This window comes from Squalius cephalus (genome assembly GCF_949319135.1).
Source record: "Squalius cephalus genome assembly, chromosome: 6".
NCBI lineage: Eukaryota > Metazoa > Chordata > Actinopteri > Cypriniformes > Leuciscidae > Squalius > Squalius cephalus.
The window spans coordinates 13,524,195-13,540,142 of record NC_137127.1 but is presented as its reverse complement, the minus strand read 5'-3'; the positions used below and the strand labels follow the sequence as shown (position 1 = coordinate 13,540,142).

The window sequence follows — 15,948 nt, the reverse complement described above, 5'->3', positions numbered from 1 at the left end:
AATTACTTAAACTCAAGCTGTAGGAGCAATATTAACTATTCATATTATTAATAATAAATTAATATTAATCTGTTAAAAGAAAGTTGCAAGTTCATTAGTATATTAGTTTTGTCATGATTCTTAAATATAAATATAAATATTGCTTCAGTAATAGTAAAAGTTTAGTTAAATATAAGTATTGCTTTAGTTTTTAACTTAATTTATATTAATATTTAACTTTCTTAATTGTGTGTTCAATAGCATATTAGTTTGACAATTTTAAATCGGTATTGAGAAGCCTGAAATTTCATGCTAAACTTTTGGTGTCTTGACGACCCTAGGTTTATGAATTGATATTCACAACCCACCTTTAATGTAATGTATTTCCGAATTATATTAAATTGTTTTTATATTAGTGGACGTTCAATACCTAAATGAAGTTACACCAAATGTGATTTTTTGTCAAAATAATGCCCAAAATAACTGTCTGGGTGGTGGTTAACAGTCAGTTACTGAAGTGGCATCAGTATCATTTTGAGTTATTAGATTATGAAGACATTTTTGTCTTAAAACAAGAACTGATGAATTGCAATAGGACCAGGAATGTGCATTATGGAAGAAAATGGTGTCTGTTTTAATTGTTTTAATTTAATGTTGACCTAAGCTAACTTCACTAATATATATTTTCCTGTGATGCTGTTATAGTATAAATTAGCAAGGCTTTCTTAGTTTAGATTAATTTCTTTCTGACTTATTGAAGTTGCTGAAGACTTTAATGAGCTAAGTAATTAAATATGTGATTCTCTGAGCAGCATTATAGGAGATGATCTCTAAAAAATGAATAGCCTATTCTACCATCATTATGGCTGCGTGATAATAATGTTGATATCAATTTGTTCTGATTTAGTAGTTGAATGACAGTAAAAGGTTTAACTTGGATTCTAGAAGATAGGGGACACACTTAAAGCTGTTAGCTTTCTCTTTTAATAGAGAATGTAGTGACATATTGATCTGATACTCGCCGTACCTGTATATGTGGTCGTTGCCTTTCTCTCACCCAATAAAGCTGGTGAATTTTATTCGCTCCCTTGACATCTTTATTTAAGAGAAAAATATGTGAGGCACAAACCGTGAGTTTATGTGCTTCTGTAAGTGCTATCAATTGTGTAGAATGCAACTCGACCACAGAAAGTCTTTACGTTCAGCCATCTGCAGGATTGTTCCTCAACAGTTATATTAACCTTAAAACCCTTCAATGGAGATCAAGTCTCCCATTTTATTCCATATGGTGTACGACTGAATTTGCTAATGAACCTTTGCAAACTAGGTTGTACAATTTAGGCGAGCTGTAAAATGTAGAATGGGACATTAAAATTGCTGAAAGAAAATTAATCTTAGCTCTCGCGGCCATGCGTTATGGCTATGCTCTCATCTGTTACTTTTATTCTCCAGTAGTTTTGAGGTTAGAAGGTCTAATGAGTAGATTGCATGCCTTGGAAAGGGATTACAATGCTTTAGACCTGCTAACTATTGCTTTACAGTGCTGTAGTTTCAGGAAAATATGTTGGTTCCAGACTTTCTATGTGGGAAGAATTAAACCAGGCATTATGGGTAAGCTGAGATTCAGTGCCTCAGATGCTGACCTCATTGATGAAGCCAAAAGAATCCAGCTATAAAGAGTTGCGGGATTTCTAACATGCTTGAGTTGCGAGCATAAATTTTGGTGTGGGCCTTGGAAAAGTGCTAAAACTAACGAGTTTTGTCAGATACTCATCAAGCTTTTTTTTGCCCAGGCTCACTGTTAATGTAGTCAGAAGGCACACGTTTAGATCTTTAGTATCACTCAGGGCTTTATAGCGCTGTTTATGAGTGGAGACGGAGGATGGGTTTGAACTCTGTTTCCCCTCAGTGAAGCAAAACAAAAAGCCAGTCTCTCTCAGGAGGAGCTGAGTAAACCATAACCTCTATATCACATCTGAGTCTTATAAAGCCATAGCAAAGAAATGGTATTCATCAGTTTTGAAGTTTTTTCTGTCACTTTATTTGTCTTGTCTCTTGTCACACGTATCTCTTATTACAACAAACACATCCCTTGCTGCTTCCTTTTTATAATTTTCCTCAAACGTAAAGGCACGGTTCATCTACAAATGTCAATTCTGTCATTATTTACTCACCCACATGTCGTTCCTCTATCACTTGCAGAGATATAATTAACACTTTTTTTTTCTTTTTCTTTTTTTACAATAAACAGGCACTGAAGCTTTCAAGCTTCAAAAACTATGCAAAAGCACCATAAAAGTATTATGAAGTGGCCCATATAACCTTGTGTGCTATATTCAACATTTTCCAAATAAAAGCTCTGCATGAGAAACTGACTGAAATTTAAGTCTCTGAAAATCTATAAGCTTGGCACGATCAAGAGAGTTGAAAATGTTGATGATCTTTTAAATGAATTTATTCTGTTAACAAAACCAAACGAACTGATCTGGTTTAGATCAACTGACTCAATCAAAGTTCAGCTCACTGATTCAAAGGATTATAGTCACAGTTAAATTGCACAAACGTACAAAGTGTTGCAGTAGTTAACAGTCCAATGCTGGAGAATATTTCTATCTGTCGTGTGACTTCATGATATCAGAGCACTTGGAATATAGTGCATAAAGTGACATTTTTATGTGCTTTGTGTGCTTTGTGTCTTCCTTAATGGCACGGAAAACAGTTTTAAATATCTCCTTTTGTGTTCCACATTAGAAAAAAAAAAACATCCCACAGGTCTGTGATGACACAAGGGTGAGTAAATGGTGACAGAATTTTAATTATTGAACGAACTATCCATTTAATTTATCCCCTTTGTTGTTCACAAGCAGTACGACTTAAGAAGAAAAGAAACGACTTCTAAAAGCACATTTAAATGTTTTTTTCTCTGCACCAGCAGGGGACATTGTCATCTAACCCCTGTCCCCTCGATCACAGCCCACCAGTGTCATCTTCTCTTGTTGTGATTAATAAGGAAATCATACTGAGTCAAATTATTAGAAACTATGAAGTCTCCACACAGCTGTATAACAGAAATGAACTGATAAGGTGACCAACATGCCAAGCAATCAATTACGCTTTCCAGTTCAGACAGAGAAGAAGAAAAGCAAGCGTTATTGAGGGAGGGAGAGAGAGGGAATAAGTCGAGGCCAGGCAGCAGGTGGTGTTCTTGCTTTGGACGCCCGTCTCTGTAAGCAGCCATGCAGTGGAGATGAAGGCAGGCCTGCACAATACCCTTGCGCTTGGCTTTCTTTTGTCACATCAAACAGCCACAGATTTCTGTGGACATGGGCGCACATACACTCTTTTCCTCTTACCTCATTTCTCTGTCCTCCCATTGGATGTCATCTGCTTTGACACCAACTTAGATACTCTTATAGACACACATTTTGACCACTCACACAGGACACTTTCTAGCTTTTAAAGTAGTTTAAAAGCAGAATTAAACAGAAGGCACATTTATATGTGTATGTATATAACTATAACAATGTAACTATTATCCTGACTAAGAAAGAATGAATTCAAAAATAAAATTAAGAACATATATAATGAAAAAAGCATAAGTCTTTTAATTTTAACTATATATTATTTTTTAATTCACTTTTTAAGTTGCCAGCCAATGTCAGCTGTATATATCTATATATTCTAGCTTAATGCATTCTTTTTATTTTATCAAACATGGGCCCTATCTTACACCCGGCGCAATGCAGCGGCAAAAGTGTGTTTTGCTAGTTTCAGTCCGACGCAGTTATCATTTTCACGTCCTGCGCCACGTTGTTTGAATAGCAAATGCATTTGCGCCCATTTGTGCGCCCATGGGCGTGCTGATCTGAAAACGAGGTGTGTTCTGGCGCATTGTTGGCACGTTGCTATTTTGAGGCAACAGAAATAGACTGCGCCATTGACCAGCTGAAAGTCAATGGCGCAATATATATATTTTTTGTTATTTAAAGAGCGCGTTAGTAATGTGCGCCTATAGGTGGGTCCACAACACGCGTACACTCTGCTTATTAAACACACAGGGACGCACATACAGCAGCACACAAACAAAGATATGATGGAATCCGGCTTGTCCCGTAGATGGTCTGCTTGCACACTTTTACCTCGCGCACGAGCAGTTCCGTTTGCGCTCTGGAGACGGCTTCGGTCTTTCCACTATCAAATTCCGTCATGTAAATAGCGAATCTGCCATGGCAGAGATGAGACTCTGTTTGGTTTAACACACGTAAATCCTAAAACACACCCATTACTCATTAAGAGAATAGGGACAACCCTTTTAGACCATGCGCCTGGTGCGCCGACCATTTTTCCCGTCGTTAGCAAAAGTGGATTCGGACTTGTGAACTTGCGCCGTGCGCTTTAGACCATGCGCTTAGATCGTTAAAATAGGGCCCTCAATGTGCTCAAGTTTCATAAAAAAAAGCAACATTTTGATTAAAAAGCTGAGAACATCAGGTTTTTATCTAAGACTACATCCGGATCTGATTCAGATAGATGATTAAAACATAGATGGGGTAGATTGCGTCCATCAACACCCCAAAGCTTCACAATCCTATACCTCTTCCTGTGTCGAAATTCCATTCGGTAAAGTTTGGCAGTTTTAATTTATATGCTGTTAAATGTTTGATGATCACGTTATTTTACTTGTGATTAAACAATGCTTCTATCCCTTGTTTCTGCTTTTTCTTGGCCTGTGTTTTGATCTGGAGATGCTGTACTCTTTTAGAAGTTGGGTAATTGCACCCCCCTACGTATAACATTGAAAACATGAAATTTCCATGAATGCCATGGATGCGTTGCATCGTAAATGACAGAAAATTCCATCAATGGCAGAAAAAGAATGAAAGGGATCATTGTATTTGGCAGTTAAAAGTTTAAAAAAACCCTGTTCTTGAGCACATTTACCTATACCAATAAAAAAAAAAATCAAGATTTCAAGAATGAACGGCTTGTGTGAACGCCCCTTTAACTTCCTTGACACTTTGTCTCAGGCAGTTTGAAGGACATAACATAATTAATGTCCTGCCTTTTCTTTTCTGTCTCGTTTTTTCCCTCTTCTCTCTTCTTGAGAGAGGGCAAACATGTGCAGATATGCCCTGTGATAATATCTGCTCTGACATTTTTTTTTTTGTCTGGATGGATATTCAAATTTCTGTCATGCTGTCTTATATGCAATGTTATCTCTGCCCTGTTGAGGCAATTCAAAGAATATTTGCTTCGTATGCAGTTAAAAAATGTCATTGAATTCCCAAGTAACTAAACTAGATTCTGCTCTCTTTCGAGGAACTCCATTAAGCAAACTCCTAAAGGACTTGTAGAATAGAAACAACCATAAAGAGTGGAGTCGTGGTTTGGAAGCAGCAACCTTAACCCCCTGATGTATTTGCCATTAAATCAGAGATAAAGCAGAGTATTCTTTGTGAGTTTAACAAGAGACGCCATAGTGGTATCCGAGCGTCACTTAGGGCAGTGCTATTTTAGCAGCAAATTAACCTGTAGAACAAGAATGATAGTATTTCTTTCCATTTCAGTAAACACAGCACTTTTGTCAGATTTGGCTCATTTAATCTAGGAAATAAGCTAAAATAAGCATTTATTTCCTCCTCAAAATACAACGTGCTGAGATCCTCCATTATTTTTCAGTCTGTGTCATATCCTAGGGGACACGTCAAAGAGAACTTTGTGCCGTATTGCTGAGTGTGCGAACGCAAATGGCTTTTTTTCAGCTGCAGTTTTTCCTTGAAACTCTGACTTGCTGTAGTAATAACGTGATTGAAGCTCCCTAATGCTGAAGCTACCTGGCATGAATTCTTCTTTCAAGGGATTGCGACAGTGAAGAAGCACACAATCTTACATTCAGAATGCTCATCTGAACACATAGTAAGGTGCAGCAGATGTTTGAGAGCTGCACTGTTATTGTGCATCCCGTGTCCCAGCTGGATCCTTACAAGGTCCTTGCCGCCCTGCGCTCTCCAACTCAACTCTCCGCAAAGCAAATCAAACCAACACTTTGACATTTTCATCTGATCTTATATAATTGACTTGGATAATAGCTTCAGTAACAACTAAAGAAACCTTAGTTGGAAAAAATAGGTATTTATTAAGGCGTTTTATTGAATGCCTTGTATACGTACTTTCTATATTGATATGCAAGGTGGTTTAGTTTATTTGAGTAACGATGGCTTTTATTGATGCGTACAAGTTGAGGAATGTTACGACCCTTCTCTGTTTTTAAAAATCTAGGGAATTAGAAGGGGAACAATAGGCCACCCTTCAGCAATTATTACCATTAAAACACTGGGAGAGTGAATAAGACCATCGAGAAGAAATAGAACATGTGAACAAATTAATTAATTACCGGACAAAAAGATAATAGAGAGAGACAGAGACAGAGAGAGCAAAGAAAAAACAATTTAAGCAAATAATTATTATTTACAATCAAAAGTAAAGAAATCACAGAAAACCAGCAAATTATGTTATACCAGACCTGGGGAGGACAAGGGGAAAATTGGACAGTGCCAACACAAAGAAAATAATAAAACAAAAATAATCTTCCTAACCCATTTCAACTAACCTATCTAATACAAAAGAAAAATGTAGAAAGAAAAGTTTGCAATGTCCGAGACGTCGTATACTTCCCTACTCTACCTATCAAAATAAAAATTACAGCAAATGGCACATGCCCTAGTGCAGGGGTGTCAAACTAGTGCAGGGGTGTTCCTGGAGGGCCACAACCCTGCAGAGTTTAGCTTCAACCCTAATTAAACACACCTGATCCAGCTAATCAAGGTCTTCAGGATTACTAGAAACTTCCAGGCAGGTGTTTTTGGAGCTGGTTGGAGATAAACTCTGCAGGACAGTGGCCCTCCAGGACTAGAGTTTGACACATGTGCCCTAGTGTATCTAAACAAAATAAATCAGAACTAAGTGTGCACGATGTACATCACATGACATAACTTACCTATCCCTTTTCCTCTATCCAGCCAAAGACAGCGTCACCACTCTCAAATGCTCAATAATAAAGGAAATAGAATGGCAAAGTAATTTGGTTTCACATGATAATCAAAACACACTTGATCAGTTATAATCCCTGTAACAGGGAACAACAACAGGAAAGAAAGATTAAAGTGACTGGAAAATGAAAATCGGTCCCATTTGTATAAACATCATTCATGTTAATGTGTATACAGCTCTGGAAAAAATTTAGACTATAAATTTATTTACTATTTATACAGTATGTATGTGTTTGAGTAAAATGAACAATCTGACCAAATTTTTTCTAAATTTCGAATTAAAATATTGTAATTTAGAGCGTTTATTTTCAGAAAATGACAACTGGTCAAAATATATAAAAAAGATGCCTCAAATACCTCAAATAATGCAAAGAAAACAAGTTTATATTCATTTTTAAACGACACAATACCAGTGTTTTAACTTAGGAAGAGTTCAGAAATCAATATTTGGTGGAATAACCTTGATTTCCAATCATAGCTTTCGTGTGTCTTGTCATGCTCTCTACCAGCCATTTATGTTGCTGTTGGGTGACTTTATGCCGCTCCTAATGCAACAATTCAAGCAGCTTGTCTTTGTTTGATGGCTTGTGACCTTCTTTCTTCCTCCTGATCACATTTCAGAGGTTTTCAGAGGGGTTCGGGTCTGGAGATTGTCTGGACATGAAAGGTGTCTTCCATCCACACCTTTATTGGCCTGGCTGTGTGACATGGAGCATTGTCCTGCGGGAAAACAAACAAAAACCCAAACAATTCTTCAAGTTGGGGAACATTGTCAGATGTAGCTCTACAGAAGAAAGTGTCATTGTGCAGTTCAATTTAGTTTAGTGTTGTAGTTCAATAAATGTGTCAATGTCGCGAAGAACATTAATTATGAAACGAGTTCAATTCAGCTAAGCAACTCTACATAAGATGATAGTGTCATCAGCTCAAGTCAATTCAATGTTGATTCAATTCATTTCAATAACAGTGTTAATGTTACAAAGTTATCGTCATTATGCAACACATTTCAGTTCAAATTTTCTTCTCAGTCAAAAGAGTCAGTGCAGTTAAATCTATAAAATCTAAACTAAATATATATTGTCAATGAATCACTTTGGAGCGAAATCTGTATTTTGCCCACTCTCAGAAAAAAAGGTACAAAATTGGTACCAAACGTGTACATATTAGTACCTAAATGGTACATATTAGAACCCTTTTGAATGGTACTGTCCCAGTGACAGCTTTTGTACCTTTTTTTCTGAGAGTGCCCATAGGAACGGTCGGCCCTGTGTGCTTTAATGTTTTTTTGCGTGTCATTGTCAGAAAGAATCCCCGCTTCCCTTCAACTGAAATGGTGATTGATGGAGAGCAAAAATAGGTGTGAAAGAGTAATAATGTTGCTGGAAGTAAAAGAGGAAGATGGACATAAAGGTTGGAACAGCATAGCTCACTGGCTCTTACAAAAGGGAAAATAGTGATCTTAAAAACCTCTCCATCTACCATTGACCTAAAAGCCACACAACATCAATTCTCTCTGAGTTTTAAAAGCTGGATGATTACCTTTAGTTCTTAATGAAGACAAGCTTTGCTCTCCTGGGTGGAAGGCAACCTAAAATTAGTATAATTGACCAGAAAAGCAGAATTGTTGTGCTCATCTTAAAAGCAGCATTTAGTCATTGTTGGGTTGACAGAAAATGGACTTGCTGATCTATTTGAATTACAATACTCCAGCTTTGGTTTGTACACTTGCTTTAGCAGTGCAGTTGACACTGTTTTTAACTAAGAACTGGAAAAACAAGTGCCTTGTTTTTTTGAAAAGATAAAATAAACAAGGCAAAATCAGGTTGTACGATTCCTTTATACAGGAAATCGTGACTGTGTAGTTTAGGGGCCGGTTTCACAAAGCTATTTTAGACCGGTCTATAGTGTTAGACAAGTCTAAAATTTGCTCATAGACTAGTCTAATGCAAGTTAGACTGTTTCACAAAAATAAAGACGGACTTAATTTATGCCAAAAAAATTAGACACCTTACCCCCAGGCTAACTTAGGTCTAAAGACTCTATGTTACCTTGGCAACCAGCTGTAACAATCAGTTACATTACAAACAGCGAAAAGAAAATGGAAAATGGCTCATAATTTAAACATTTCTTCTTGTTACTACATTCTCCGCTAAATTTCCCTAGTAAAATGTCCTTGTAACTGTTATACTCCTCCAACAAACATATTTTCCACTGGGGTAAACTGCACTGAGCGGTTGAATGCGCCTACGCGATCCGCCATGTTTTTTGTTTTGAAAAGTGTCTTAATTTACCCAGAATGCATTGCAGTGTAGTCCTACTTAAGATAGTCAGTGTCTTAAGTGCTTTGTGCAACGGTCTGATTTAGATGTCTATCTGAAGTCTGACTATCTACTATATCTAAGCCATAGTCAAAGTCTATCTTTGTGAAACCGGCCCCAGGTCTGAGAATAAATTAGTCAGAAAAGTAAAAAAGTGCACTGAATGTAGGCACTGTGATAAAAATATTTATTTCTTAATTAGTATGTACAGTTTGTAATTAGTCACATTTGATTAGTATTGTGGCTAGAGACAGATTGTATTTGTGAAAGGGGAGATTGTGGTGATTTTAACTGGGGTCAAAGGAGAATTCCATTCTATTCATACAGATACAAATGTGGGAGAGCGGAAACTCAAGTACATGCAAACAATTTCTTATTCACTGTACTAAAGTTACATTCCCTCAATCACGTACAAGCTAGAATTATTACACTTATTCTGGACATGTTAAGTGGAGTTCTCTGTCTTGAAAGGTGTGAACACACACACAACACCCACACCCACACACACACACACACACACACACTCACACTCGGCAAAACAGGCATTTTGACATAATTTTGTGTGTTCTTGTCTATTCAAGCGCGAAAGAGAACTCAATGCTCTACAGGTGCGCTGTTAGAAGGGGCTTTCTGTGCACGTGTGTCGGATGTCTCTGTTCACATCGAGCCGATTCACACAGCACACCTGTACAGATTTAAGTTATTTTTTGCATCGTATCTCGCTTGATAGCGTGTTCATATATTTACATTAATATTTGTATTAAAATATTTGGTTACACTTACATTTCGATAGTCCACTTTAGACATTCTACAAACTATTAGTAACTTCACAAGTACATGTCAACTAACTAGTAGCCTGTAGTAAATTGTTAGCATACTGTTAGGTTAGGTGTTAGGTTTTGGGTTAGTAGAATAAGTTGACGTAGTTGCAAAGTTAGTTATAATCAGTAGATTGTCTGTTGGGGGAGCATCAAAATAAAGTATTAGCAGATATTATGTAGACAGTCTACTAATACTCTAACGACTGGTAGATGACGTAGTTGCAAAGTTACTTATAGTTAGTAGAATGTCTAAAGTGAACCATTAAAATAAAAATGTTACCAAATATTTACATTAACAGACTTGAGTTACAGCTGCACAGACTCCAGGATCCAGGATGATTCATAACCTTAAAATTTTTAAATTGTCCCCTGTATTCAGTAATCAAAAGGAAATCTTTCTTTCCGTTTCAGGTTGTGTGCACTGGAGCGCAGGAAAAAGAAGAGAAGGCTGAATGTGTACCGGGATTTCAGGAGAAGGAGTTCCAGGTGGAGTACAATGGAGGGTTCCTCAAAGACGTTCCTCTTCTGCAAGGTACGGCAACGATGTCATCAGCGGTGAATGAGAGGGTTCAGGTTTGATTGGGGAATTTGGGCATTTGTGGCTTTCTCTTGCCTCTTGCTTCCTCTCTTTCACACACCGTGGCCGCCTGAGCCACATGTGCACGCCAGCTGGATAAATAACAGTTCTCGAGGGCCTCTGGTGAATGTTGATTGTACATTATTCTCATTATCATGCACAGTACTTTTTCATTTATATATATAAAAAAAGGGGAAATAAAAGCTGCAGTGTCCAAACAGAAACATCAAAATGATCTGGTGCTCATAAATTATTCTGTTTGATTGTGGATGTTTACAAAGCCTTTGTGATTCCCATCTCTTCCAGCATCTGCTGTTTGTAACTGTTGCAGCATCATAGAACTTTCTGCATAAAGATTCACGTAAAGATTCTGGCAGATCATGCCGCCATCTAGACAGTTTCTGTCTGGATCATAGTTTTCAGAGGCAGTTAAGATAGATTTCATCGAAACACTTTAGAACGGCCAACATTGTGCCTGTCAGACTGGAACAATGACATTAAACCAGCAGAAATGTGAAAGAAAGAAAAGCAGAATGTGAGAACTGCTAATAACGGAGTCGTTTCCTCACAGGTCTCCACGTTCACACAATAAAACTCCCGAGACCTCGAGAATCAGAGTGATTAATGAAATTACAGTCTAATTACACATTAAGCATGTACGTCCCCACAGGATACTCGTACACTGCCTTGCATGAAAAAGGCATCACCATGAGTGTTTTGAGAGCAACAACATATTAATCAGTTTTCCATATAAATTATAAACATTGTGTTGCCTGGTGGAGTTGTAACCCACCCACCCCTTAAGCATAACATGACAAAATTTAGAAAATAAATGAAAAAAATGCAAATGCACCTCATAGATGTCCAGAGGTCCTGTACTGCATGTGAATACAAATCAGACAAGGGACCGAACATGCTGCAGAGGTCAGTGCTGCAGTGAGAGAAAGCAGACAGTGGCTTCACTCAAGCAGGATGGAGTGTGGGGTGCTTGTATTACACTGATCCCCTTTTGTGGAAAATGCAAAAAGTCATGTGAGATAGTAATAGAATAATATAAAATGATATGAAATATAATAGAGTATTGCCCACCTTGATATTCATAATCAGTCCGCAAAATAGTCTGAATGGGTCACTGGTTGAAATTGATTGAATTTAATCCATCCATCCATCCATCCATCCATCCATCCATCCATCCATCCATCCATCCAGTTGTCCGTCCATCCATCCATCCATCCATCCATCCATCCATCCATCCATCCATCCATCCATCCATCCATCCATCCATCCATCCATCCATCCATCCATCCATCCATCCATCCATCCATCCATCCATCCATCCACCCTTCTGTCTGTCTGTCTATCATTCTCTCCATCTATTGTTCATTTATGCTTGTAAAATTTTTACACAGCGTACTTGTCTGTGTTGCCCTATCCACTCTATTGCTTAAAAATGTTCTTGGGGCTAAGAATGTACTTGTATGTTTGGCATTATTTTCAAGTCTCTTTTTTTTGCAAGCTCTGACAAGCTCAGATCGTGGAAGGAAGATATGATGGGGGAAATGAAAATGTGCAAATTAATGGAGATGTGCCTGCTTTAATTTCTGTGATTTTTCTAGCATTTCAGACAAGTAGGCTGTAATCAAAAGACACTGAAACTACTGAATTAACACGTTTTTGTTCACAGATTTTATGAACAATATGTGGTTTTGACTACTTGACATTTTCAGAAGTTGGTCATGGCATGTGGTTGTCATTCCGAAACTCTGCGTGTTTACTTTAGACTTTTTATGAATAAATAATGTGGAGCATTTCTGAACATTATTTTAATACCTAATAATGAGCATTTATCAATCTAATTCTCAAGTACATTGAAGGTTATTTAAGGCTGTCACCTGAAAGATTTGTGTTTTAACAGAAAGGTGTGAGTGATTTGATTGGTTAATCAGGCTCTATGGGATCTCTTATGATGATTGTCAGTCCTCGTCCTAAAAAAAAACATCAACAAAACTGTTCCTCTTGATTGTCACAATTCACTGAACTGTGTCTCCTCTGAGATGCACAGTAATGTCTTCAAGCTTTTCTTCGACTCCTCTGGGATCGCCAGTAATGTCTAGCTGGCACTGCTTCGGGCCCCAGTGGGAATCTAGTATCTCTGCCAAAGTGCCTTTCTTTTTTGTCAATTGACAGTCGTGTCAACAGGTTGCACAGCTAAAAGAGGAAGAATGGGCACAGTATGCCAAAACAGTACTGCGGATACTGCAGTTTAACAATACAATCCAATGCAGTTTTTTTGTGAACGTTTGTGTCGGTGTGTGAGACTGGGCATGACTGTTGAGTTTGCACACAGTCACCGATTTGGAACCGGTTTGACCGCTGTGTTCCAAGTTTTTGTATTTTGGGAGAGCCATTGATCCATGTAATTAGAACAGTGAGAGTGGTGGCAGTCCTTACAAAAGATTGTTCCCTTTGAATTTCAATTTACTTAAGCTACAGAACATGATTACACTGACATTGAAGACCACTCAACACCATTAAGCTGACAGACAAAGAAACGAAAGCACAGTCACCAAGGCAAAAATGCAATGAGAAGTGCCACTTTTTCCAATGGAAAAATATATATTTTATCACCAATTCAGAAAGATGGACAATCTAGCTTGGAGTTTCAATCTTTTTATTCTGTTCTATTCTATTTTATTCGATAGGGAAGGGCACTGAGGCATTCTGTCATCTAGGGACCCAGCGATCCATGCACATGGAGACAGAGCTCAGTTCCGCTTTACTGAGTCACCCTGTAACAACTGTGCACTTCTATTACCCTGAATATGCTCCTGTCAGCACGGCACAACACACAAAACGCACTCACGTGCACAACTTCGCACATGTAGGCAAATTACTTTTGTAGGAAACCAAAATAGAAACGATGGCATTACCATGTAATGTTGTTTGCGAAAACGTGATCATTCAGTCAGAGAAGTAAGTTTGGATTTCATGAAGCTTATTTGTTGCATGGTCTAGGCTTAAGAACCTTGCAGGACGTACAGCTGCTACACAAGAAAACTGGCCTGAGTGTTCTCATTTGTATTTATAGATGTACGGGGGCAGCTCAAACTAACTTTTCAGCTGTGCTGTCATTCTGGACCTCAGAAGGACCTGGAGAAGAAAGTTCAACACTCTAACTTAAGCAATAGAAAAAAAGAAACACAAATGTGATTGTTTATCTAAAGTTGCTTATTAGTATGGTTGAATTGGATCATTGAATGTCAGCAGCAAAGACATTGGTTAATAAAATAAGATTAAATACGTATATTTGTATCATTTAACATTTAATTATTCCAGGTTTGTGTAATATTCTGAGTTTGCATTTCACTGTTTTAATTAATTTTGAGAAACACTGAATATGTTTTTGTGCAGTTGAGATTAGTAAATTCACATTTAGTCTATAACTTCAATAACCATCATGTTCACACAGCGCACACAACCCATCTATATTTACTCCTGATTTCTCTCAACATGTGGGATGGAGAGCTACCAGTTAATAAATGGGAAAATAAAGTAATTTGCTTTAAAGTAACGCATATGGTTTGTACATTATAAAATATTATTTAAAAAATATAAGTTTTGAGAGATCTCTTGTTCATCAAGGCTGCATTTATTCAATGAAAAATACAATTAAACCAACAATATTGTGAAATATTATTGCAATTTAAAATAACAGTTTATATTTTAATACATTTTAAAATGTTATTTACTCCTGTAATGGCAAAGCTGATTTTTCAGAATCATTAGTCCAGTCTTCAGTGTCACATGATGGCAGCCAAATAACCCTTTAATCAGTCAGTAAATATGAAGATATACATGTTCGCACCTTGATAGCACACAAATATGTCTAACCGTTTTTGCTTGTGTGATTGCCAGCCTCTGCTTTCCTGCTACAGACTGAAGTGCCTAATGAGTGTATAACACACCTCACTGTTACTTTCAGCTAGTAAAAGAAAAATACTTTTCAAGTTGTAATAAAATGAATTAAAGGAGTAAAAAGTTTTTTTCTTTGTAGAAATGTACAATGTACAAGTAGTCAGTTTAAATTGCACCTGAGTAAAGTGCAAATCCCCCAAAAGAATACTTAAAGGGTACATAACATGCACAGTTTCACCTAATCTCATGTTAATCTTGAGTACCTATAGAGTAGTAGTGCATCCTTAATATCTCAAAAAAGTGTTTAGTTTTATTATATTTAGAAAAGAAAAATATAGCTTTCCGATTCTCTCCGGAAAAAGCCGAGGTCCTGGAGGCGGAGCTATAGAGTCAAGCGGTAGTGCTTGATTTCCAGCAAAAGACAGAAATCTGATCCAGTTGTACTTACATGAATGGGGTCTTTTATCACTGGGACCGCTCCACGTTTTAATAGCAAACGATTTGCAAATCCAGCGTCGACCTGAGCCTTGTTAATAAAACATTCGTCACTGAAATGACCAGAACACACAACCGCACTTCCTACACTCCGTTGCTGCCCCGGAAAAACAAACGGCATCCACTGTTCCTGTAACACTTGGTTCTTTGGAAAACTGAACACGGTAAGCTTTCCCTCACATCCAAATACACACTTTTTTGGAGACATTCTTGAACAAATCCTATGCAGCGCTGCCGATGATTTCCTGTTGATGTGCACGGTCTCGCTCTCCTCTAGTCGACGTGCTCGCGGGCGAGCTTTTCCGAGAGAAATGCTCATATAAGGAGTTGCACTCTGATCTACGTCATTAGATCCACGATCTAAAAAAAAACAGCCGAAACTTGTACCAACCCGGAAGTAAGATTTTCAGCATAGAAATTCTCCGTTATTCGTCCAAAATATTTTTTTAAAACTTTGCCCATGTTTAGCATGAGAATCTATCTCTTTAACACTGTAAACAACTCTGAATACATGAAACACCATTGTACCCCCCCTTTAAGTACAGTGGGACTGACTAACAGTCATGAGTTTATACAGTGCTATACACTATACACTATAAAGTTGTTGCAGTTTGTAGGGAACATGGGTAAAATAACATCAGCTAAATTCAGTATGGCAGGACACTTCATTATACCCTTAAAATGAAGCGTAATCATTCCGGTACTGATACGAGTGTTGTTGTAAGTGTATGGTATAACAGTGATGAGGTTATAATGAGCGCAGTCTTTCTGTGTGCCGAATGCATTTACAGTGT

At 37.6% G+C, this 15,948-nt stretch overlaps 1 protein-coding gene across 1 annotated transcript in view; it reads left to right on the top strand.

Annotated features, from left to right (window-relative positions):
• cdh13 (cadherin 13, H-cadherin (heart)) overlaps positions 1–15,948 on the top strand; it is a 344,747-nt gene that overhangs the window by 93,318 nt on the left and 235,481 nt on the right. Inside the window, exon 2 of the mRNA XM_079873426.1 lies at positions 10,579–10,699. Within this exon, the coding sequence (XP_079729552.1) occupies positions 10,579–10,699 (121 nt within the window). The remainder of the gene's footprint in view (positions 1–10,578; positions 10,700–15,948) is intronic.